General features: G+C 46.8%; 1 protein-coding gene across 2 annotated transcripts in view; it reads left to right on the top strand.

Annotated features, from left to right (window-relative positions):
* Positions 1-26534, top strand: part of PREX1 (phosphatidylinositol-3,4,5-trisphosphate dependent Rac exchange factor 1) — a 454902-nt gene that overhangs the window by 58623 nt on the left and 369745 nt on the right. The window contains exon 1 of one of the 2 annotated variants that reach the window (XM_063958867.1): positions 7138-7195. The exons of the other annotated variant lie outside the window; for it this stretch is intronic. Within the exon in view, the coding sequence (XP_063814937.1) occupies positions 7142-7195 (54 nt within the window). The 5' untranslated portion in view covers positions 7138-7141. Of the gene's footprint in view, positions 1-7137; positions 7196-26534 lie in introns of those variants that run through there. 2 annotated transcript variants of the gene reach the window in all.

The following is a 26534-nucleotide window of genomic DNA, read 5'->3' as shown; positions in this document are numbered from 1 at the left end:
TTCTGTCACCGTGTCACCCCCGCGTTCTGTCACTGACTTATCTCCACATGTTCTGTCACCATGTCATATTCCCCGTGTTCTGTCACTGTGTCACACCCCGCGTGTTCTGTCACTGTGTCACCCCCACGTTCTGTCACTGACTCAACTCCACATGTTCTGTCGCTGTGTCACCCCCGTGTTCTGTCACCGCGTCACACCACCCGTGTTCTGTCACTGTGTCACACCCCGCGTGTTCTGTCACTGTGTCACACCTTTCCCCAGGGGCCATAAGACACTGGATAATTTGTTTGCTGTGCAATGATTATCCCAAATAAAATGTTAATGTGTAAAAGGGGACTCTACCTGCCGTAATGTGTAAAATGGGGCTCTACCTTCCGTACTGTGTAAAAAGGGTACTCTATCTTCAATACTGAGTAAAAGAGAGCTCTACCTGCCGTAATGTGTAAAAGGGGACTTTACCTGGCGTAATGTGTGACAGGGGCTCTACCTGGCGTAATGTGTGTAAGTAGCGCTACTGTGTGGCATAATTTGAATAATGGAGACTATTGTGCAGCCTATTATGTATCTATATTATCTTTTGGCCACACCCCTTCCCTATGAAGCCATGTCCCTATATTTTTGGCACGTGGGGGAGCTGCTATTTTGTGTGCGGCCCTCGGATACTGACAGGAAAGTGTCAAGTGGCCCTTCAGCTGAAATAATTGCCCACCACTGCCCTAGGGTGTACAAGGCATTGACACGTTTAGCCAAAAAAGGTAGCGCTGACTTTACAGCTATCCTCCGGGATCTTGCAGATAGCTTGCAGTAAAAGTACTTTGAAGTCCATTTACACACATTCTGGTACACTACTCAGACCGGCGATTGTGTCGGCATGGGTTTATAGCGCTGTAGCAGCGTAGACAGATACCTTATCAGCGGAGATTGAAACCCTAGATAAGGATACCTTGTTATTGTCCCTAGTATATATATATATATATATATATATATATATACACACTGCTCAAAAAAATAAAGGGAACACTAAAATAACACATCCTAGATCTGAATGAATGAAATATTCTTATTAAATACTTTGTTCTTTACATAGTTGAATGTGCTGACAACAAATCACACAACAATTATCAATGGAAATCAAATTTATTAACCCATGGAGGTCTGGATTTGGAGTCACACTCAAAATTAAAGTGGAAAAACACACTACAGGCTGATCCAACTTTGATGTAATGTCCTTAAAGCAAGTCAAAATGAGGCTCAGTAGTGTGTGTGGCCTCCACGTGCCTGTATGACCTCCCTACAACGCCTGGGCATGCTCCTGATGAGGTGGCGGATGGTCTCCTGAGGTATCTCCTCCCAGACCTGGACTAAAGCATCCGCCAACTCCTGGACAGTCTGTGGTGCAACGTGGCGCTGGTGGATGGAGCGAGACATGATGTCCCAGATGTGCTCAATTGGATTCCGGTCTGGGGAACGGGCAGGCCAGTCCATAGCATTAATGCCTTTGTCTTGCAGGAACTGCTGACACACTCCAGCCACATGAGGTCTAGCATTGTCTTGCATTAGTAGGAACCCAGGGCCAAACGCACCAGCATATGGTCTCACAAGGGGTCTGAGGATCTCATCTCAGTACCTAATGGAAGTCAGGCTACCTCTGGCGAGCACATGGAGGGCTGTGCGGCCCCCCAAAGAAATGCCACCCCACACCATTACTGATCTACTGCCAAACCGGTCATGCTAGAGGATGTTGCAGGCAGCAGAACGTTCTCCTTGGCGTCTCCAGACTCTGTCACCTCTGTCACACGTGCTCAGTGAGAACCTGCTTTCATCTGTGAAGAGCACAGGGCGCCAGTGGCGAATTTGCCAATCTTGGTGTTCTCTGGCAAATGCCAAACGCCCTGCATGGTGTTAGGCTGTAAGCACAACCCCCACCTGTGGACGTCAGGCCCTCATACCACTCTCATGGAGTCTGTTTCTGATCTTTTGAGTAGACACATGCACATTTGTGGCTTGCTGAGGTTATTTTGCAGGGCTCTGGCAGAGCTCCTCCTGTTCCTCCTTGCACAAAGGCGGAGGTAGCTGTCCTGCTGCTGGGTTGTAGCCCTTCTACGACCTCCTCCACATCTCCTGATGTACTGGCCTGTCTCCTGGTAGCGCCTCCATGCTCTGGACACTACGCTGACAGACACCGCAAACCTTCTTGCCACAGCCCGCATTGAAGTGTCATCCTGGATGAGCTGCACTACCTGAGCCACTTTTGTGGGTTGTAGGGAGGTCATACAGGCACGTGGAGGCCACACACACTACTGAGCCTCATTTTGACTTGTTTTAAGGACATTACATCAAAGTTGGATCAGCCTGTAATGTGTTTTTCCACTTTAATTTTGAGTGTGACTCCAAATCCAGACCTCCATGGGTTAATAAATTTGATTTCCATTGATAATTATTGTGTGATTGTGTTGTGAGCACATTCAACTATGTAAAGAACAAAGTATTTAATAAGAATATTTCATTCATTCAGATCTAGGATGTTATTTTAGTGTTCCCTTTATTTTTTTGAGCAGAGTATATATGTGTATGTGTGTGTGTATATATATATATATATATATATATATATATATATATATATATATATATATATATATATATACATATATATATATATATACATATATATATATATATATATGTGTGTATGTATGTATGTATGTATGTATGTATATATATATTATATATATGTATGTATATATATATATATGTGTAACAAACACGAGGGACCACTGCACTCGCCATTCCCAGAGGTTGGGGTGCGGTGGGCTGTGACCACCGAACTCAAATATACCAAACAGAAAGCCCAGCACTCTTCTTCATTCACCTTAATGCTTTGATGTACATCTAAATAAACAATGGGGTTTTGGTTTATGAATTGTACAATGCATGTAAGCTTGCGGCCCACTCCACGGGACCCCATTTCACCGCAAGTCCTACTCTATCACAAACTTTCACATAGATTTTATAGAAACCTGGTTCATGTTCAAGATGGAATCACTCAGGGCGGTCATCGCCAGCCTAGAAGGGGGAGATTTTTTGGTATCTATGGACATAAAGGATGCATACCTGCATGTCCCCATATATCCTCCTCATCAGGCGTACCTGAGATTGGCGGTACAGGATTGTAATTACCAATTTCACATGTTGCCGTTTTGGGCTTTCCACGGCCCCGGGAAATTTTACCAAGGTAATGGCGGAAATGATGGTGCTCCTCCGCAAGCAGGGTGTCACAATTATCCCATACTTGGACGATCTCCTCATAAAAGCGAGATCTTGGGAGAAGTTGCTGAGCAGCGTATCACTTTCACTGAATGTGTTACAGCGACACGGCGGGATTCTCAATATTCCAAGGTCGCAGCTGAATCCTACGACTCGTCTGCCTTTCTTGGGCATGATTCTGGACACAGACCAGAAAAGGGTTTTTCTTCCGAAGGAAAAAGCGCAGGAACTCATGACTCTAGTCATGAACTTGTTGAAACCAACACAAGTGTCAGTACATCATTGCACTCAAGTTCTGGGAAAGATGGTGGCAACATACGAAGCCATTCCATACGGCAGATTCCATGCAAGGGCCTTCCAATGGGACCTATTGGACAAATGGTCCGGGTCGTATCTGCACATGCATCAGCGGATCACCCTGTCCTCCAGGGCCAGAGTATCTCTCCTGTGGTGGCTAAACAGTGCTCACCTTCTAGAGGGCCGCTGGTTCGACTCAGGACTGGATACTGGTGACCATGGACGCGAGGCTCCGAGGTTGGGGAGCGGTCACACAGGGAAGAAATTTCCAAGGACTTGTCTTCACATCAACATCCTGGAACTAAGGGCCATATACAACGCCCTACGTCAAGCAGAGATCTTACTTCGCAATCGACCAATTCTGATCCAGTCAGACAACATCACCGCAGTAGCTCATGTAAACCGCCAAGGCGGCACAAGGAGCAGAGTGGCAATGGCGGAAGCCACCAGAGTTCTTCGCTGGGCAGAGAATCATGTAAGCGCTCTGTCAGCAGTGTTCATTCCGGTAGTGGACAACTGGGAAGCAGACTTCCTCAGCAGACACGATCTGCATTCGGGAGAGTGGGAACTTCATCAGGAAGTCTTCGCGCAGATTGCAAGTCGGTGGGGACTACCCCAAATAAACATGATGGCATCCCGTCTCAACAAAAAGCTACAAAGGTATTGAGCCAGGTCAAGAGACCCTCAGGCCGTAGCTGTGGACGCCCTAGTGACACCGTGGGTGTTCCAGTAGGTATATGTGTTTCCTCCTCTTCCTCTCATACCCAAGGTGTTGAGGATAATAAGAAAAAGAGGAGTGAGAACAATTCTCATTGTTCCAGATTGGCCACGAAGGACCTGGTATCCGGATCTGCAAGAAGTGCTCACAGAAGATCCGTGGCCTCTTCCTCTAAGGCAGGACTTGTTACAACAAGGTCCCTGTCTGTTCCAAGACTTACCGCGGCTGCGTTTGACGGCATGGTGGTTGAACGCCGGACCCTAGCGGAAAAAGGTATTCCGGATGAGGTCATTCCTACGCTAATAAAGGCTAGGAAGGACGTGACATCTAAACATTGTCACCGAATATGGAGAAAATATGTTTCTTGGTGTGAGGCCAGGAATGCTCCTACGGAAGAATTCCACCTGGGCCGTTTTCCTACAAACTGGAGTGAATTTGGGCCTAAAATTAGGCTCCATTAAAGTTCAGTTTTCGGCCTTATCCAATTTCTTTCAAAAGGAATTGGCCTCATTACCTGAAGTACAGACTTTTGTGGAGGGAGTACTGCATATTCAGCCTCCTTTTGTACCTCCGGTGGCGCCTTGGGACCTTAACGTGGTGTTATGTTTCCTTAAGTCACATTGGTTTGAACCACTTAAGACAGTGGAGTTGAAATATCTCACCTGGAAGGTGGTCATGTTGATAGCATTGGCTTCGGCTAGGCGAGTATCGAAATTGGCGGCTTTATCACATAAAAGCCCCCTATCTGGTTTTCCATATGGATAGAGCGGAATTGCGGACCCATCCTCAATTCCTGCCTAAGGTGGTCTCATCTTTTCATATGAACCAACCTATTGTCGTGCCTGTGGCTACGCGTGACTTGGAGGATTCCGAGTCCCTTGATGTGGTCAGGCCTTTGAAGATTTACGTGGCCAGAACAGCTAGGGTCAGGAAGACAGAAGCTTTGTTTGTTCTATATGCAGCCAACAAGGTTGGCGCTCCTGCTTCAAAGCAGACTATTGCTCGCTGGATCGGTAACACGATTCAGCAAGCGCATTCTATGGCAGGATTGCCATTGCCAAAATCGGTTAAGGCCCATTCGACTAGGAAGGTGGGCTCTTCTTGGGCGGCTGCCCGAGGGGTCTCGGCGTTGCAGTTGTGCCGAGCAGCTACTTGGTCGGGATCAAACACCTTTGCAAAGTTCTATAAGTTTGATACCCTGGCTGAGGAGGACCTCCTGTTTGCTCAATCTGTGCTGCAGAGTCATCCGCACTCTCCCGCCCGTTTGGGAGCTTTGGTATGATCCCCATGGTCCTTACGGAGTCCCAGCATCCTCTAGGACGTTAGAGAAAATAAGATTTTAAACCTACCGGTAAATCTTTTTCTCGTAGTCCGTAGAGGATGCTGAGCGCCCGTCCCAAGTGCGGACTTCTCCTGCAAGACTTGTATATAGTTATTGCTTAAATAAGGGTTATGTTATAGTTTCATCGGTTTGGACCGAAACTATGTTGTTTTTCATACTGTTAACTGGTTAGTTTAACACAAGTTATACGGTGTGATTAGTGTGGCTGGTATGAATCTTGCCCTTGGATTAACAAAAATCCTTTCCTCGTACTGTCCATCTCCTCTGGGCACAGTTTCTCTAACTGAGGTCTGGAGGAGGGGCATAGAGGGAGGAGCCAGTGCACACCGAAGAGTCAAAGTCTTTCTTAAAGTGCCCATGTCTCCTGCAGAGCCCGTCTATTCCCCATGGTCCTTACGGAGTCACAGCATCCTCAACGGACTACGAGAAAAAGATTTACCGGTAGGTTTAAAATCTTATTTTAGTGTCTTTCTTATACAGAGATGCATTTGAAAATTTTGCACAGAGTATACAACACTCATCGACTCCGGTTTCTTACGGGGGTATCTGACAACTACCTTTGTTTTAAATGTACCTACACGGACATTATATATTGTCTTTGGTCTTGCCCGGTGGTTTAGTCATTTTGGAAAGCGGTCCAATTTTATGTTAATGTATTTTTGGGTATCCCCTTTACAATTACAATAGCCTGGGCCTTTTGGAACCATTTTGACTCAGACTCCTCTGATGTCCAAAGGAACAAAATTATTGCTGGTACGTATAGCCGCAGTTGCAAAAAAAAACTATTTTGTCTCAGTGGATCAATAAGGATCCCTATCCCTTATGCTTCCTCGGTTATCTTACCTCTATCAAATGGACTGGGCTGATTGTTCTTTAGATGTAGAATCCCGCTCCTCCAAGTTCCTTACTGTATAGTTACCTTATATTGTTACACTACCACTCTCCAGTAAAGAGTATGTTCATAAAGTGGTCAGACTAACTGTGGTACATTATGGAAACTCTTTCAAATGGATCCCCACCTTTCTAGGATGATTTTGGTGCTCATTTACACTGTTATTTGCATTACTAATAATAGCTCATTCACATGCGATTTCTATATGCTGTATTTTCCTTTATTTTATTTCTGTGACTGCAGTGGTCCCTGTGGTTATACATGTTTTATTTTGATTGTCTTCTGTACTATGTGTGCAGTTATTCATTAAACACATTTGAACCCGCCCCCCCCCGAAAAAAAAAAATACAATAGAAAATACTAATTTGCTGTAACATCATATATCAATATTTCAGTTCCTGCTGGAACCTTTTTCAAGGACTTTTCTAATTTATATTTTGCACACAACATGGCTTGTAAGAAGCTTCTTAAATGGTAATACAATACCTTCCAACATGACCCTCTCCAGGATGGACACAATGCTCTGCTTCTGGACTTTTACCTTTCTCTATGATTGTCACCACCTGTGTTAAACAGGTTAATAGATGAGAAAGGTGTTTCAGCACAGGTGATGGCAACCAAATTAAGAATGCAGTCCAGGAGCAGAGCATTCTGTCCCTCTTGGAGAGGGTCATGTTGGGAGGTATGTAATACCAATGTGCAGATGAAGGTGAAGGCATTCCACATGACAATGTGTAAATATACATTTCTACCTATGTAACATGTTCTCCTCTCTCAGCACGCTCCAGGCTGCAAGTCTCTAATGTGTAATGCACTCTCCCTCTGTGGCTCCTGTTAGTGATTAATCAGTTTGCGGACCCTAGAATGTGATACAGATGGTTGAGATTTTCTTTCTTGCCGACGTCTGTCTGTCATATGACACACTTCATTCTGCTCGCGGAATATCCAGTTTCACGTCAATTACTTTTCTCTATCACTTTAGTGAACGCTTAGGGCACAGTATCAGACTGTGGAATACTGAGATCTAATACACTCTCATTGTAACCACAGTTTATGTTGCAATCTGATTTATGAAAGGATGGAAGTTCTTTATTCTGCTATCACAATAAATAAGAGCCTTTTCTAAATAATATATAGCTCTATAGTGACTACACTAGAATACAAGTTGATAAAAAGACATCATGTAACAAATGTAGATTCTCTACAGACTTGGCAGACTCCTCATCCTTTTACATTCTATTAAATCATATTATAGAGCTGTGTGCCATCTGTTATAATGTTTCATTGTAAGCTCCATATGACTTCCGGCATTGTGCTTCAGCGAGGCTGTAATTATATATTTATATAAAATGTCTCTTCTGAGTTTTGAAACAATCATCCAGCATTTGCTGATATATATTATAGTAAGGCACTCACTATGGCCACTTGAGTTTGAGTGATTATTCCTTTAAGAGTCTGAAAGGTATCATTCTGAGTTACCCACAAGATAAGTGGGCCTGATACAGAGGTGGCTGCTGCTGCACCCGCTCTTGCCTCTATGGACGGAGTTGGCAATGATAATATGCAAATACTAGTGTCAGCCTTCCTCCAGTGTAGATGCTGCACCTGACGCCCACTTTCAGCATCTCTGCACGCTATGCCACTGCCGGTTATTCTTGGCACATCAATCGTCATTGGCACGTGCATCAGCCCTATGTCAGGTACAGTTTTCCCATATGTTGCTGTGGCTATACGTTTGGGAACGCAGCTGCTGTCACTGACACGCCCAGAACCCCCAACACATGCCCAAGAGACAAACTTTTTTTGCGTTCAGATCAGGAACGTCCGTCACTCTACCGCCACAATTCTGATACCGTCTGATCGAAACAACACCTTTTGTGCTTTCACTTGGTAATACATGTACCGTGGGGGTAGAGAGCAGATGTTCTGAATTTTTTGCTTATGCACATTTGCAGATAATTTCTCATACGTGAACATCTGCAGTGCATGTGGTTTGCATGCGCCTCAGAATCAGAGCCAAGATGTCTGGTACACTTTGTGGGACGAAGACTTTATAACAGTGAGTTGATCACATCCAGCCAAATTCTGATTTATGGTATGGTGAACAGGGAAGCTGATCGTACCGAGCAGGATAAATGTCAGCACTGCTGTTCTTATAAGGCAAAACATTTTCAGTCTTTGTATAAAACAGACATGGCACAGATAAGTAATCTATGCTATAACCATACAGGAGAAGTGTGATGTCTGTGTGACTACTGTACTTTATTTTTGTGTGTGTCTATGCATGTACATTGTACACTATATATATATATATATATATATATATATATATGTATATATATATATATAAAATCTATCTCTGACACTCTCAAATATTAAAAGTACAGGTGTCCGCGGTTAAAGCAAAAATGATATAGCTTCACATATCCATCCCGCAACTCCAGGGTTATGGTAAGGACAGAACCAGCACACTGTCGATTTTCAAGCAATTTTTACTCAATGTGTCAAAAAAACATAAAGCGCTAGGCTCAGCATATACTCATCATTTAGAAGCAGTTGATGGTCACCGGGAAGGATATGTGATTCTATCTCTCTCTCTCTCTCTCTCTCTCTCTCTCTCTCTCTCTCTCTCTCCTGACCCTTATGTTTTCCACACTATTGCTATAGAGCTCAGATCTGAAGTTTTAAAGCTGAAGCAATAAACTTTATCACAAGAGGACTGGTAGCCTGTGATTCAGATGGTTGGGGACATTTTGGATCCAGTGCACGTGGTCTTATATAAGAGCAGAAAATTAAACTGCTCCAGAAAGTTTTTTTTTTTGTCTTATATCAAGTAGGTCAGAGTTGGACACAATGAGCCTTTGGACTGCGATCAGCAAAATGTCTTGTCTTCCCTGGGAAACGCCACTTGTGTTTTGTTCCATGAACATTAGCTGCTTTATGTGCTCTTGAGAACCCCCCTCCTTCTGCCCCAGCGCCAGGGAAACCTGTCCCATAATAGAGCACGTGGTAGAGATATAACTGGGAAGCGTTGCGAATCCTCTATCACTTCCATTGATAATGGGTGTGAGATGTAGAGTTACTGTGTTCCATCTGTCTGAAAGCCTGACAGGTAACTGTTTCGCTGTCACACCACTCCTCCGTATGCTCTGGGATTTGTAAACATATGGACATTAGAGGGATTTGTAGGAAGCTTTCAGATGAGAAATAAACGTTCATTGATACATTTGTGTTACTGGGCTCGCACATTTCTTCCTCGTCAAAGCTTACAATGTACATGTCATTCCCATGCACTGTAGGTGGGTTACATACGTAATCCCGGCAGGCGGGATGCCGGCTGTCAATATCCCAACAGCAGCATCCCGCCCGCCAGAATGCCATCAGTGGATCGAGCGCTAAGTCCCCTTGCAGGCTCGCTGCTCTCGCCACAGGATCTATTCCCACTCTATGGGTGTCGCGCACACCCACAAGTGGTAATAGCCCTGGTGCGCTGGGATTCCAGCTGCCGGCAATGCCGGCTGTCATGATTTAGGCGTCGGTATCCTGAATGCCAGGATCCCGACAGCCGGCATTGTAACTGCATCCCCTGTAGGTATAGTCGCAGTTTTAATCCGCAGCCGCCGTGACTTATGGGTCTCCCCAGATAGCTGGTGCAGTATAGTACTAGAAAGCCAACTTCTTGGAAAGTACTCTTCTAGCATTTTCTACTTCTTGTAATGAGACAAAGGTTTAATTATATATGTTTCTAGTCTGAGGGATTTCAGCCTTGCCAAAAGTTGGGGAAATCCTCTTTGCAGCAGCCAATGATGGTTGCAAGTGATCTGACAAAATATTATCTTTTATTAACTAGGCTGTAATGCCGCAGGCTCTGGTGTGACATATTGCGGTATTTCCCATGCCTTTATTTTAAAGATTCTGAAAAGTCGTACAGTTATGCACCATCATCTTGGAAGTGGTGGTGGAAAGTAATAAACAGATTAGTCTGAGACAGAAGTTGAGAATATGGCATTTATTATTTAAGGTTGCAAAGATGGAAATACTCATGTAATAATACAACTTAATATTCCTCGATTTGTTCTGTGGCACAGATGCTCTTTATGTAACTTTTTTTCCTCTTAAAATATGTTAAAGTAAAACCATTATATAGCGATATAGTTTCACTAAAAATAAAGGAAACATGGAAACTTGAGGCTTAAAACATTCAGTATATTGAATTATACCATCTCCGAATAGTATTAAAAGATACTAGCAGTCTATGGAGTCTATTAAATTGGTGTTGGATCCGACACTGCACTATTCAATTTCTGGACATGTTGGACAGGATTAGCCCATTTTCGACAATGCTGATCCGACTTTTTAAAAAATGTCGGATCGGTGTTGCGGTTAATCCGCCGATCCACGTGTTTTCCAACAAGTCAGAATTCCTGACTTGTCAGAAAAACGGCACTTGACTTGAATAGATCGAATCCAGATTTGACCTATAAAAGTCGGAAATCGACGTTTTTCCGGCTTGTCTGATCGATTGAATACTGCCCGATGTATGAGTTTGATTTTTTTTTTTTTTTAACCTGTTCACATCACAAATTTATAAAATAATAGACAATCAGAAGAAGGTGCTGATTCAGATGTGGTTGTTCTTACTGCTGTTGCTATCTTTTGCCATTCATGATTATATGCTAATATGGGCAGAAGGTTACCTGAGCATAGGGACGTCCACTGCTGTCGCATCATTTCTGTCCTATGGTGTATAATTGCTGATACATTGGTACCATCGTTGCATATCGGGTCATACCGTGGAGGCTGAGCTGCTCTCCTGGGATGCAGAGGGTTCTCCTAGCAGCAAGTAAGATCACAACTGCTAATTTATACATGTCCAGAAAATGGGTGGTATTCAGTATACCGGCGCCGGAATCCCGACACCTGGCATACCGACAACTACTCTCCCTCTTGGGGGTCCACGACCCCCCTGGAGGGAGAATAAACAGTGTGGTGCGCGTAAGGGGCTGATGTGCGCTCAACCCAACTGTCGGTATGCCGGCGGTCGGGATCCCAGCGCCGGTATGCTGGCCGCCGGGATCCTGGCCGCCGGCATATCATACTACACCCCAGAAAACACCATCTGAGACGCCTGCGTTTTTCTGACCACTCCCTGTTCCCACCCCCAACCACTATCTTCCTGACACTCACTTTGTGACTAATTCCTTGGTGCAACTGCCGTCACAGTTCAAACACCACGACTCAGACGCATGTGCAGTAAGAAAACATCAACTGCTTTGTGTACAATAGCTTTTTTACGACTGCAACTGAACTAGATTCACTGTGTTTTTATTATATCAGAGTTTTCTCTAACGTCCTAGTGGATGCTGGGGACTCCGTAAGGACCATGGGGAATAGACGGGCTCCGCAGGAGACATGGGCACTTTAAGAAATAATTTGGATTCTGGTGTGCTCTGGCTCCTCCCTCTATGTCCCTCCTCCAGACCTCAGTTTGAATCTGTGCCCGGACGAGCTGGGTGCTGTTTAGTGAGCTCTCCTGAGCTTGCTATAAGAAAGTATTTTGTTAGGTTTTTTTATTTTCAGGGAGCTCTGCTGGCAACAGACTCCCTGCATCGTGGGACTGAGGGGAGAGAAGCAGCCCTACTCTCTGAAGCTAGGTCCTGCTTCTTAGGCTACTGGACACCATTAGCTCCAGAGGGATCGTACACAGGATCTCACCCTTTGTTGTCCGATCCCGGAGCCGCGCCGCCGCCCTCCTCCAGAGCCGGAAGACAGAAGCTGGGTGAAAGAAGCAAGAAGACTTCGAAATCGGCGGCAGAAGACTCCAGTCTTCACTGAGGTAGCGCACAGCACTGCAGCTGTGCGCCATTGCTCCCACACTACACCCACATACTCCGGTCACTGTAACCTCTTGGCAAAAGTTGGACATATATACAGTTGGGCACTGTATATATGTATGAGCCCCCGCCATAATATTGTACATAAACGCGGGACAGAAGCCCGCCGCTGAGGGGCGGGGCTTCTTCCTCAGCACTCACCAGCGCCATTTTTTCTCCACAGCTCCGCTGAGAGGAAGCTCCCTAGGCTCTCCCCTGCAGATACACGGTAGAAGAGGGTAAAAAAGAGAGGGGGGGGGGACATAATTAGGCGCAAAAATCATTATTACAGCGACTACTGGGTTAACACTAAGTTACTGTGTGATTCCTGGGTTATATAGCGCTGGGGTGTGTGCTGGCATACTCTCTCTCTGTCTCTCCAAAGGGCCTTGTGGGGGATCTGTCTTCAAAAAGAGCATTCCCTGTGTGTGTGGTGTCGGTACGCTTGTGTCGACATGTTTGACGAGGAAGGCTATGTGGAAACAGCGGGAGCAAATGAATGTGGTGTCTCCGCCGATGGCGCCGACACCTGATTGGATGGATATGTGGAAGGTTTTAAATGATAATGTTAATTCCTTGCATAAAAGGTTGGATAAAGCTGAAACCTTAGGACAGTCAGGGTCTCAGCCCATGCCTGATCCTATGTCGCAGAGGCCGTCAGGGTCCCAGAAGCGCCCACTATCCCAAATTGTTGACACAGATACTGACATGGACTCTGACTCCAGTGTCGATTACGATGATGCAAAGTTACAGCCAAAATTGGCTAAATCCATCCGTTATATGATTATAGCAATTAAGGATGTGTTGCACATCACAGAGGAAACCCCAGTCCCAGACAAGAGGGTTCATATGTATGGGGAAAAAAGGCAGGTGGTGACCTTTCCCCCTTCACACGAGCTAAATGAGTTATGTGAAAAGGCTTGGGAATCTCCAGATAAAAAACTGCAGATTTCCAAACGGATGCTTATGGCGTATCCTTTCCCGCCAACGGACAGGTTACGCTGGGAAGCCTCCCCTACGGTGGACAAGGCTTTAACACGCTTATCCAAGAGGGTAGCCCTGCCGTCACAGGATACGGCCACCCTAAAAGATGCTGCGGATAGAAAGCCAGAGGGTACCCTGAAGTCCATTTATACACATTCAGGTACCTTACTAAGGCCGGCAATTGCGTCGGCCTGGGTGTGTAGCGCTGTAGCAGCATGGACGGATACCTTATCTGAGGAACTTGATACCTTAGACAAGGATACTATATTATTGACCCTGGGGCATATAAAAAACGCTGTCCTATATATGAGAGATGCTCAAAGAGACATTAGCCTACTGGGCTCTAGAATAAATGCAATGTCGATTTCTGCCAGAAGGGTCCTGTGGACTCGGCAATGGACAGGTGATGCCAACTCAAAAAGGCATATGGAGGTTTTACCTTACAAGGGTGAGGAATTGTTTGGGAAGGGTCTCTCGGACCTGGTCTCCACAGCTACTGCTGGAAAGTCAAATTTTTTGCCATATGTTTCCTCACAACCTAAGAAAGCACCGTATTACCAAATGCAGTCCTTTCGATCACAAAAAGGCAAGAAAGTCCGAGGTGCGTCCTTTCTTGCCAGAGGCAGGGGCAGAGGAAGGAAGCTGCACAACACAGCTAGTTCCCAGGAACAGAAGTCCTCCCCGGCTTCCACTAAATCCACCGCATGCCGCTGGGGCTCCACAGGCGGAGCCAGGCCCGGTGGGGGCGCGTCTCCGAAATTTCAGCCACAAGTGGGTTCACTCCCAGGTGGATCCCTGGGCGATAGAGATTGTGTCTCAGGGATACAAGCTGGAATTCGAAGAGATGCCCCCTCACCGATACCTCAAATCGGCCCTGCCAGCTTCCCCCTTAGAGAGGGAAATAGTGTTAGCTGCAATTCACAAATTGTATCTTCAGCAGGTGGTGGTCAAGGTTCCCCTCCTTCAACAAGGAAAGGGTTATTATTCGACCATGTTTGTGGTACCGAAACCGGACGGTTCGGTCAGACCCATATTGAATTTAAAATCCCTGAAAGTATACCTGAAAAGGTTCAAGTTCAAGATGGAATCGCTCAGAGCGGTCATCGCTTGCCTGGAAGGGGGGGATTTTATGGTGTCTCAGGACATAATGGATGCATACCTTCATGTCCCCATTTATCCACCTCATCAGGCGTACCTCAGATTTGTGGTACAGGATTGTCATTACCAATTTCAGACGTTGCCGTTTGGTCTCTCCACGGCACCGAGAATATTTACCAAGGTAATGGCGGAAATGATGGTACTCCTGCGGAAGCAAGGGGTCACAATTATCCCATACTGGGACGATCTACTCATAAAGGCGAGGTCCAGAGAGCAGTTGCTGATCAGCGTAGCACGCTCTCGGGAAGCGTTACAACAGCACGGCTGGATTCTAAATATTCCAAAGTCGCAGTTGATTCCTACGACTCGTCTGCCTTTCCTGGGCATGATTCTGGACACAGACCAGAAGAGGGTTTATCTCCCGATGGAGAAGGCTCAGGAGCTCATGACACTGGTCAGAGACCTATTAAAACCAAAACAGGTGTCGGTGCATCACTGCACGCGAGTCCTGGGAAAGATGGTGGCATCATACGAGGCCATTCCCTTCGGCAGGTTCCATGCGAGGACCTTTCAATGGGATCTGTTGGACAAGTGGTCCGGATCACATCTTCAGATGCATTGGTTGATCACCCTATCCCCCAGGGCGAGGGTGTCTCTCCTGTGGTGGCTGCAGAGTGCTCACCTTCTCGAAGGTCGCAGATTCGGCATTCAGGACTGGGTCCTGGTGACCACCGATGCAAGCCTCCGAGGGTGGGGGGCAGTCACACAGGGAAGAAATTTCCAAGGGCTGTGGTCAAGTCAGGAGACTTGCCTTCACATTAACATCCTGGAACTAAGGGCCATATACAACGCCCTACGTCAAGCGGAGTCCCTGCTTCGCGACCAACCGGTTCTGATTCAGTCAGACAACATCACCGCAGTGGCTCATGTAAACCGCCAAGGCGGCACAAGGAGCAGGGTGGCGATGGTAGAAGCCACCATAATTCTTCGCTGGGTGGAGAATCACGTAAGCGCACTGTCAGCAGTGTTCATTCCGGGAGTGGACAACTGGGAAGCAGACTTCCTCAGCAGGCACGATCTCCACCCGGGAGAGTGGGGACTTCATCAAGAAGTCTTCACGCAGATTGCAAGTCGGTGGGAACTGCCACAGGTGGACATGATGGTATCCTGCCTCAACAAAAAGCTACAGAGATATTGCGCCAGGTCAAGAGACCCTCAGGCGATAGTTGTGGATGCACTGGTGACACCATGGGTGTTCCAGTCGGTCTATGTATTTCCTCCTCTTCCTCTCATACACAGGGTACTGAGAATCATAAGAAAAAGAGGAGTGAGAACAATACTCATTGTTCCGGATTGTCCAAGAAGGACTAGGTATCCAGATCTGCAAGAGATGCTCACAGAGGACCCGTGGCCTCTGCCTCTAAGACCGGACTTGTTGCAACAGGGGCCCTGTCTGTTCCAATACTTACCGCGGCTGCGTTTGACGGCATGGCGGTTGAACGCCGGATCCTAGCAGAAAAAGGCATTCCAGATGAAGTTATTCCTACGCTGATAAAGGCTAGGAAGGACGTGACGGCTCAACATTATCACTGTATATGGTGAAAATATGTTTCTTGGTGTGAGGCCAGGAATGCCCCTACGGAGGAATTCCAGCTGGGACGTTTCCTTCACTTCCTACAGTCGGGAGTGACTTTGGGCCTTAAATTGGGTTCCATTAAGGTTCAGATTTCGGCCTTATCCATTTTCTTTAAAAAAGAACTGGCTTCTCTGCCTGAAGTTCAGACGTTTGTAAAGGGAGTGCTGCATATTCAGCCCCCTTTTGTGCCTCCAGTGGCACCTTGGGATCTTAATGTGGTGTTGAGTTTCCTGAAATCACACTGGTTTGAACCACTCAAAACGGTGGAATTGAAATATCTCACGTGGAAGATGGTCATGCTATTAGCCTTGGCTTCGGCTAGGCGTGTGTCAGAATTGGCGGCTTTGTCACATGAAAGCCCTTATCTGGTTTTCCATGCAGATAGAGCAGAATTGCGGACCCGCCCACAATTTCTGCCGAAAGTGGTTTCATCCTTTCATATAAACCAACCTATTGTGGTGCCTGTGGCTACTACTGACTTGGAGGATTCCGAGTCACTGGATGTGGTCAGGGCTTTGAAGGTTTATGTAGCCAGAACGGCTAAGGTCAGGAAAACAGAATCTTTGTTTATCCTGTATACTTCCAACAAGCTTGGGGCGCCTGCTTCAAAACAAACGATTGCTCGCTGGATCTGTAACACGATTCAGTAGGCTCATTCTGCGGCTGGATTGCCGCTGTCAAAATCGGTTAAGGCCCATTCCACAAGGAAGGTGGGCTCTTCTTGGGCGGCTGCCCGAGGGGTCTCGGCATTACAGCTTTGCCGAGCGGCTACTTGGTCAGGGTCAAACTAGTGATGAGCGGATTCGGTTTTACTCGGTTTTACTCGGTTCTCAAAACCGAATCTTATTGGCTATCCAAAACACGTGACATCAGTGAGCCAATAAGATTCGGTTTTGAGAACCGAGTAAAACCGAGTAAAACCGAATCCGCTCATCACTAGTTCAAACACCTTTGCAAAGTTCTACAAGTTTGATACCCTGGTTGAGGAGGACCTTGTGTTTGCTCATTCGGTGCTGCAAAGTCATCCGCACTCTCCCGCCCGTTTGGGAGCTTTGGTATAATCCCCATGGTCCTTACGGAGTCCCCAGCATCCACTAGGACGTTAGAGAAAATAAGATTTTACTTACCGGTAAATCTATTTCTCGTAGTCCGTAGTGGATGCTGGGCGCCCGTCCCAAGTGCGGACTTCTCCTGCAATGCTTGTATATAGTTATTGCTTAAATAAGGGTTATGTTATAGTTGCATCAGGGTTGATCTGATGCTCTGTTGTTGTTCATACTGTTAACTGGGTAAAGTTATCGCAAGTTATACGGTGTGATTGGTGTGGCTGGTATGAGTCTTACCCTGGATTCCCAAAATCCTTTCCTTGTACTGTCAGCTCTTCCGGGCACAGTTTCTCTAACTGAGGTCTGGAGGAGGGACATAGAGGGTGGAGCCAGAGCACACCAGATTCCAAATTCTTTTTTAAAGTGCCCATGTCTCCTGCAGAGCCCGTCTATTCCCGATGGTCCTTACGGAGTCCCCAGCATCCACTACGGACTACGAGAAATAGATTTACCGGTAAGTAAAATCTTATTTTCTCTGCTTTCCGTAAATAGAGGTCAGTGCCGCAAGGCTGGATTAAGCCTTTGCGGTGCCTGGGGTACTTAAGACAGGGGGGCCCCACATTGGAATGCGGGGAAATGTATATTAGATTGTGCATACCCCTCTAAATGACCCATTCCAGGAAGGACAAAATGCACTCTATCAGGACTACCCTCTTAATATATGATTGATGTCACCTGTGTTGAACTATTTAATAGATAAGAAAGTTGTTTCAGCACAGGTGATTGCAATCATAACTTAAGACAGCATGTTATCCCCTCCAGGAATGGGTCATTCATTTGGGAGGTATGGATTGTGTATATTAAATTTAACCCAATGGGGTATATTAGATTTAAACTAATAGTTTAATAATGCCTGGTTACTGTTTATGCTCCACCTAATTGAATGAACTATTTTATAAAATGTTCTTGTAGTGGAAAAGCGATAACTTAAACGACCTTAGAATACACATAGAAATAAAATCTATAATTTATTTGGTCACATGCATGAATAACAGCAGCCTCTGTACTACTTAAATACTGGGACAGGACTCAGGAGGACTCTCTATCTCTATCTATCTATCTATCTATCTATCTATCTATCTATCTATGTCTCTCTCTCTCTCTCTCTCTCTCTCTCACACACACACACACACACACACACACACACACACACACACACACACACTCTCTCTCTCTCTCTCTCTCTCTCTCTCTCTCTCTCTCTCTCTCTCTCTCTCTCTCTCTCTCTCTCTCTCTCTCTATATATATATATATATATATATATATATATATATATATGTGTCTCTCTCTCTCTCTCTCTCTCTCTCTCTCTCTCTCTCTCTCTCTCTCTCTCTCTCTCTCTCTCTATATATATATATATATATATATATATATATGTGTGTGTCTCTCTCTCTCTCTCTCTCTCTCTCTCTCTCTCTCTCTCTCGACCCTCATTAGATAATAGATTACACAGGACTCGGACACCCAGTTGGGGAGGAGGAGAAGCTGGGATTCCTGTGTTACTTACAGCTCTCTCCACACTTCTATTTCTCCTCTGTTCGGACAGCTTCATCGGTAGCTCATGAATCCTGATACTCTGCCTGCAATGCATACTGCCCCGCTCGCATTATGGCTGTCTGGTTCTGCTACTGCATGAGGGAAAGCTAGCAATGTGGGTGCTCAGGCCGGGGGGCTACCTAACAAAAGGGGGCCCGGGGTACAGTATGCCCTGCGACCCCCCCCTTAATCTGGCTATGTAGTGCCGCCTCCGATGAAAACAGATCATTATGGCAACTCTGATTGCAAGATGAGTGAGATTACAAAAGGCCCTGCCCATGTAAACTCCACCCAAACCCCTATACAATCCACCCAACAACACTTTTGTCCATAACGCTACTATTTTCACTGCCTGCAAAAATCTGTACAACTGGGGTGTTATACATTCCCCCCCAAAAATGCCCATTTTTCACTTTCGTATGTGGAGTTATGTGGTGCCCCCTTGCGGCCTGCTGTTTGCCGTGCTGTGTGGCTGCATAGAGGACTTGGGGGCTATTCAGAGATGGACACAGATCTTGCTTCCGCAGCAAAATCTGCGTCCATATACTCACATGCTGGGGACGCCCCCCACAGGGCAAGGCCGCCCAGCATGTGCGATCGCATCAAATAGAGGTAGCCCCCTGCTACTCAGCCTGTGTAGGCAGGCGTTCCGGCGCCATATTTTGTTTCACAGCAGCTACGTATAAGCTTATGTTCGCTGGACCACACCCCAAAAACACTGCATCGCCTCCCCCGGACGCCCGTCGCCTGTCAGTCACCTTGCTGCCGTATCCTTCTGGAATACGATCGAATGGTAAAGGGTCGCGCATGCGGACTATGGGCCTACTTCAGACCTGATCGTAGATGTGCTAAGTTTAGCACATCTATGATCAGCTTTCCTGACATGTGGGGGGACGCCAAGCACAGGGCTAGTCTACCCCGCATGTCAGGCCAGACCCCCCCTGCACAAGTACAAAAGCATCGCACAGCGGCAATGCTTTTGTACTGGAAGAGTAGCTCCCTGCCAGCGCAGCGCCTGCTCGTTGGCAGGAGCTACTCATCGCAGTGAGAGTCGCAACGGCTGCTTGTGACCCCCAATGGTCCCTAAACGGTGGGCAAATGCTGCCAGCCGCCCCCTCCCGCCCAGCGACCGCCTCTGCCTGTCAATCAGGCAGAGGCGATCGCAGGGCTAAGACAGCCATCGGCTGTCTGGCATGCGCCGGTGCACTTTGGCGCAGGCGCATGCGCAGTTCAGACCTGATAGGCTGCTGTGATTCAGGTCTGAATCAGCCCTTTATAGACGCTGCGCGTGCACAGACCCTTAAATCCCCAAAACGATATAGGGCGTGCAAAGGTTTGGATGTATGGGTAGTACACCAAAAGGGAGGAGATGAAAAACAATGTTTTAGCTAGAAACCCCCTGAAAATGGGTGAGGAGGAAGCAAAGATCTCAGGAAATATTAATGAGGAGTTAGTCTTGTGGTACACTTGTGACAGTAATAACCCACTAGAAGCAATCAGAGCCCTAAGAGATAAGCTTATTGCTCTCCGAGAGTCAGCTGCCACAGAGACTTCCAACTTTCCAGTGGTAAGCTGCCATCAGCTCTTGTGAAACAAGCTAGAAGAGTCCAGAGTTTTGCTGAGCCCTGTGGTGCCACAGCCAAGCTAGAGCAATACAGTGTGATCTGTATTATTATTATCATTATTATTATTATTATTACCAATTATTTATATAGCGCACACATATTCCGCAGTGCTTTACAGAGAATATTTGCCCATTCACATCAGTCCCTGCCCCAGTGGAGCTTACAATCTAGATTCCCTATCACATGTACACACAGACACATTCACTAGGGTTTATTTTGTTGGGAGCTAATTAACCTATCAGTATATTTTTGGATTGTGGGAGTAAACCGGAGAACCCGGAGGAAACCCACGCAAGTACGGGGAGAATATACAAACTCCGCACAGTTCTTTGAAGAGCAGAAACTATACCTCTGCAGAGATCTGCTCTGGGTGAGATAAAATCAGTGGTGGGACCCACATGTTGACTTGAAGGGGTGCTATCCCATGGCTCACCATTACAGCTGGCACCCTGGCTTCATTGTCTGATCAGTATTCAGTCAGGCATTGCATCCTCCTCCAGATGTTCCTCTCTGTTGGCTTGGTGTGTAGAGAATGCTGGGAGGCGTGAACATCACAAAGTCCGTTTGAACAGGGCAGGCGTTTACATTTTTGGCTTCTAGGGACTGCATCAGCTGCAGAGCCTCTAAAAGCATGAGAAGGCTAGCGGAATAGAGGGGGTGTGGCATCCCATTGGAAGCTTTCAACTAATCACAGGCCGGAAAAGTGCCATGGGGACTGCCAGTCCAGTGTATTAGTAGCCGAAAGAGTTTCCAATGTGAAGCCAGTGCCACTGGATAAAACTGTTTTATTCATACCTGTGCAAGCTGCCGCTCTGAATAAGAGATTTTGGGGTCTATGTAATAAGCCTTGGAGAGAGAGATAAAGTACCAACCAACCAGCTCCTGATATTTATCAGACACAGTCTGTAACATGGCAGTTAGGAGCTGATTGGCTGGTGCTTTATCTAAACCCAACCCTATTTGTTCTAATGTTTGTATTAAAGTCATTTTGGATTTGAGGAGCCTGCACCCTGCATGTGTTGAGTGTCAATCGTCTGTTTTTTCCTTTATTGCTCCTCACCATGATGTTGTATCGAGGTCATACATACTGTACCTCAGTTTCTTTCTAGGTCACTAAGCTCTACAATAGTGAAAACGCAATCCAAATTCATCCAGTAGTTTTTGTGTGATGCCAGAAAGAAAAGACAGACAAATAGACAGAATTTCAGATTTTTCTCTATCGTCCTAAGTGGATGCTGGGGTTCCTGAAAGGACCATGGGGAATAGCGGCTCCGCAGGAGACAGGGCACAAAAAAGTAAAGCTTTACTAGGTCAGGTGGTGTGCACTGGCTCCTCCCCCTATGACCCTCCTCCAGACTCCAGTTAGATTTTGTGCCCGAACGAGAAGGGTGCAATCTAGGTGGCTCTCCTAAAGAGCTGCTTAGAGAAAGTTTAGTTTAGGTTTTTTTCTTTACAGTGAGTCCTGCTGGCAACAGGATCACTGCAACGTGGGACTTAGGGGGAAAGTAGTAAACTCACCTGCATGCAGAGTGGATTTGCTGCTTGGCTACTGGACACCATTAGCTCCAGAGGGATCGAACACAGGCCCAGCCGTGGAGTCCGGTCCCGGAGCCGCGCCGCCGACCCCCTTGCAGATGCTGAAGCGTGAAGAGGTCCGGAAACCGGCGGCTGAAGACTCCTCAGTCTTCATAAGGTAGCGCACAGCACTGCAGCTGTGCGCCATTTTCCTCTCAGCACACTTCACTGGGCAGTCACTGAGGGTGCAGAGCGCTGGGGGGGGGCGCTCTGAGAGGCAAATATAAACCTTATACAAGGCTAAAAATACCTCACATATAGCCCATAGGGGCTATATGGAGATATTTAACCCCTGCCTGACTGGAAAAATAGCGGGAGAAGAACCCGCCGAAAAAGGGGCGGGGCCTATCTCCTCAGCACACGGCGCCATTTTCTGTCACAGCTCCGCTGGTCAGAACGGCTCCCAGGTCTCTCCCCTGCACTGCACTACAGAAACAGGGTAAAACAGAGAGGGGGGGCACATTAATGGCTATATATATATATATTAAAGCAGCTATAAGGGAGCACTTAATATAAGGATATCCCTTGTATATATAGCGCTTTGTGGTGTGTGCTGGCAGACTCTCCCTCTGTCTCCCCAAAAGGGCTAGTGGGTCCTGTCTTCATTAGAGCATTCCCTGTGAGTTTGCGGTGTGTGTCGGTACGTGGTGTCGACATGTATGAGGACGATATTGGTGTGGAGGCGGAGCAATTGCCAAATATGCAGATGTCACCCCCCAGGGGGTCGACACCAGAATGGATGCCTTTATTTGTGGAATTACGTGATGGTTTATCTTCCCTTAAACAGTCAGTTGAGGACATGAGGCGGCCGGACAATCAATTAATGCCTGTCCAGGCGCCTCAAACACCGTCAGGGGCTGTAAAACGCCCTTTGCCTCAGTCGGTCGACACAGACCCAGACACGGGCACTGATTCCAGTGACGACGGTAGAAATTCAAACGTATTTTCCAGTAGGGCCACACGTTATATGATTTTGGCAATGAAGGAGACGTTACATTTAGCTGATACTACAGATACCGTAAAACAGGGTATTATGTATGGTGTGAAAAAACTACAAACAGTTTTTCCTGAATCAGAAGAATTAAATGACGTGTGTGATGAAGCGTGGGTTGCTCCTGATAAAAAGTTGATAATTTCAAAAAAGTTATTGGCATTATACCCTTTCCCGCCAGAGGTTAGGGCGCGCTGGGAAACACCCCCTAAGGTGGACAAGGCGCTCACACGCTTATCCAAACAAGTGGCGTTACCCTCTCCTGAGACGGCCGCACTTAAGGATCCATCAGATAGAAAGATGGAAGTTATTCAAAAGAATATATACACACATGCAGGTGTTATACTACGACCAGCTATAGCAACTGCCTGGATGTGCAGTGCTGGAGTAGTTTGGTCAGAATCCCTGATTGAAAATATTGATACCCTAGATAGGGACAATGTTTTACTGTCGTTAGAACAAATAAAGGATGCATTTATCTATATGCGTGATGCACAGAGGGATATTTGCACACTGGCATCTCGGGTGAGTGCTATGTCCATTTCAGCCAGAAGAGCCTTATGGACACGACAGTGGACAGGCGATGCGGATTCAAAACGTCACATGGAGGTTTTGCCGTATAAAGGGGAGGAGTTATTTGGAGTTGGTCTATCAGACTTGGTGGCCACGGCTACTGCCGGGAAATCCACTTTTTTACCTCAAGTCACTCCCCAACAGAGAAAGGCACCGACCTTTCAACCGCAGCCTTTTCGCTCCTACAAAAATAAGAGAGCAAAGGGCTTGTCGTACCTGCCACGAGGCAGAGGAAGAGGGAAGAGACACCAACAGGCAGCTCCTTCCCAGGAACAGAAGCCCTCCCCGGCTCCTGCAAAAACCTCAGCATGACGCTGGGGCCTCTCAAGCGGACTCGGGGACAGTGGGGGGCCGTCTCAAAAATTACAGCGCGCAGTGGGCTCACTCGCAGGTAGACCCCTGGATCCTGCAGATAATATCTCAGGGGTACAGGTTGGAATTAGAGACGGATCCTCCTCATCGTTTCCTGAAGTCTGCCTTACCAACCGTCTCTTCCGAAAGGGAGAGGGTGTTGGAAGCCATTCACAAGCTGTACGCTCAGCAGGTGATAGTCAAAGTACCCCTATTACAACAAGGAAAGGGGTATTATTCCACTCTATTTGTGGTACCGAAGCCGGATGGCTCGGTAAGGCCTATTCTAAATCTGAAGTCCTTGAACCTCTACATAAAAAAGTTCAAGTTCAAGATGGAGTCACTCAGAGCAGTGATAGCGAACCTGGAAGAAGGGGACTTTATGGTATCCTTGGACATCAAGGATGCGTATCTACACGTTCCGATTTACCCCGCACACCAGGGGTACCTCAGGTTCATTGTTCAAAACTGTCACTATCAGTTTCAGACGCTGCCGTTCGGATTGTCCACGGCGCCTCGGGTCTTTACCAAGGTAATGGCCGAGATGATGATTCTTCTTCGAAGAAAAGGCGTATTAGTTATCCCATACTTGGACGATCTCCTAATAAGGGCAAGGTCCAGAGAACAGCTGGAGACAGCTTTAGCACTATCTCAAGAGGTGCTAAGACAACACGGGTGGATTCTGAATATTCCAAAATCCCATTTAATCCCGACAACTCGTCTGCTGTTCCTAGGAATGATTCTGGACACGGTTCAGAAAAAGGTTTTCCTTCCAGAGGAAAAAGCCAAGGAGTTATCCGATCTGGTCAGGAACCTCCTAAAACCAGGAAAAGTGTCAGTACATCAATGCACAAGAGTCCTGGAAAAAATGGTGGCTTCTTACGAAGCAATTCCATTCGGCAGATTCCATGCAAGAATATTCCAAAGGGATCTGTTGGACAAATGGTCAGGGTCGCATCTGCAGATGCACCTGCGAATAACCCTGTCACCAAAGACAAGGGTGTCACTTCTGTGGTGGTTGCAGAAGGCTCACCTATTAGAAGGCCGCAGATTCGGCATTCAGGATTGGATCCTGGTGACCACGGACGCCAGCCTGAGAGGCTGGGGAGCAGTCACACAAGGAAGAAACTTCCAGGGAGTATGGACGAGTCTGGAAAAGTCTCTTCACATAAACATTCTGGAACTAAGAGCAATCTACAATGCTCTAAGCCAGGCGGAACTTCTCCTGCAAGGAAAGCCGGTGTTGATTCAGTCGGACAACATCACGGCGGTCGCCCATGTAAACAGGCAGGGCGGCACAAGAAGCAGGAGTGCAATGGCAGAAGCTGCCAAGATTCTTCGCTGGGCGGAGAATCACGTGATAGCACTGTCAGCAGTGTTCATCCCGGGCGTGGACAACTGGGAAGCAGACTTCCTCAGCAGACACGATCTTCATCCGGGAGAGTGGGGTCTACATCCAGAAGTCTTCAACATGTTAATAGACCGTTGGGAAAGACCAATTGTAGACATGATGGCGTCTCGCCTCAACAAGAAACTGGACAAATATTGCGCCAGGTCAAGAGATCCACAGGCAATAGCTGTGGACGCACTGGTAACTCCTTGGGTGTACCAGTCAGTGTATGTGTTTCCTCCTCTGCCGCTCATACCAAAGGTATTGAAGATCATACGGCAAAGAAGAGTAAGAACAATACTAGTGGTTCCGGATTGGCCGAGAAGGACTTGGTATCCGGAACTTCAAGAGATGCTCACGGACGAACCGTGGCCTCTACCTCTGAGAAGGGACCTGCTACAGCAGGGTCCCTGTCTTTTTCAAGACTTACCGCGGCTGCGTTTGACGGCATGGCGGTTGAACGCCAGATCCTAAAAGGGAAAGGCATTCCAGAAGAAGTCATTCCTACCTTGATTAAGGCACGGAAGGAAGTCACCGTGAAACATTATCACCGCATTTGGCGAAAATATGTAGCGTGGTGCGAGGATCGGAGGGTTCCGACGGAGGAATTCCAACTGGGTCGTTTCCTACATTTCCTGCAATCAGGATTATTTATGGGTCTCAAATTGGGATCCATTAAGGTTCAAATTTCGGCCCTGTCAATATTCTTCCAAAAAGAATTGGCCTCTGTCCCTGAGGTCCAGACTTTTGTCAAGGGAGTACTGCATATACAGCCTCCTGTGGTGCCTCCGGTGGCACCGTGGGATCTAAATGTAGTTTTAGATTTCCTCAAATCCCATTGGTTTGAACCATTGAAAAAGGTGGATTTGAAATATCTCACATTGAAAGTGACTATGTTACTAGCCCTGGCCTCTGCCAGGAGAGTATCTGAATTGGCGGCTTTATCTTATAAAAGTCCTTATCTAATCTTCCATTCGGATAGGGCAGAACTGCGGACTCGTCCGCATTTTCTCCCTAAAGTGGTATCAGCATTTCATCTGAACCAACCTATTGTGGTGCCTGCGGCCACTAGCGACTTGGAGGACTCCAAGTTGTTGGACGTTGTCAGAGCCTTAAAAATATACATTGCAAGGACGGCTGGAGTCAGAAAATCTGACTCGCTGTTTATATTGTATGCACCCAACAAGTTGGGCGCACCTGCTTCTAAGCAGTCGATTGCTCGTTGGATTTGTAACACAATTCAACTTGCACATTCTGTGGCAGGCCTGCCACAGCCTAAAACT

The sequence above is a fragment of the Pseudophryne corroboree genome, chromosome 3 (genome assembly GCF_028390025.1).
Source record: "Pseudophryne corroboree isolate aPseCor3 chromosome 3, aPseCor3.hap2, whole genome shotgun sequence".
Lineage (NCBI taxonomy): Eukaryota > Metazoa > Chordata > Amphibia > Anura > Myobatrachidae > Pseudophryne > Pseudophryne corroboree.
The sequence above is the reverse complement of the archived record's forward strand: the minus strand, read 5'-3'. Positions and strand labels throughout refer to the sequence as shown.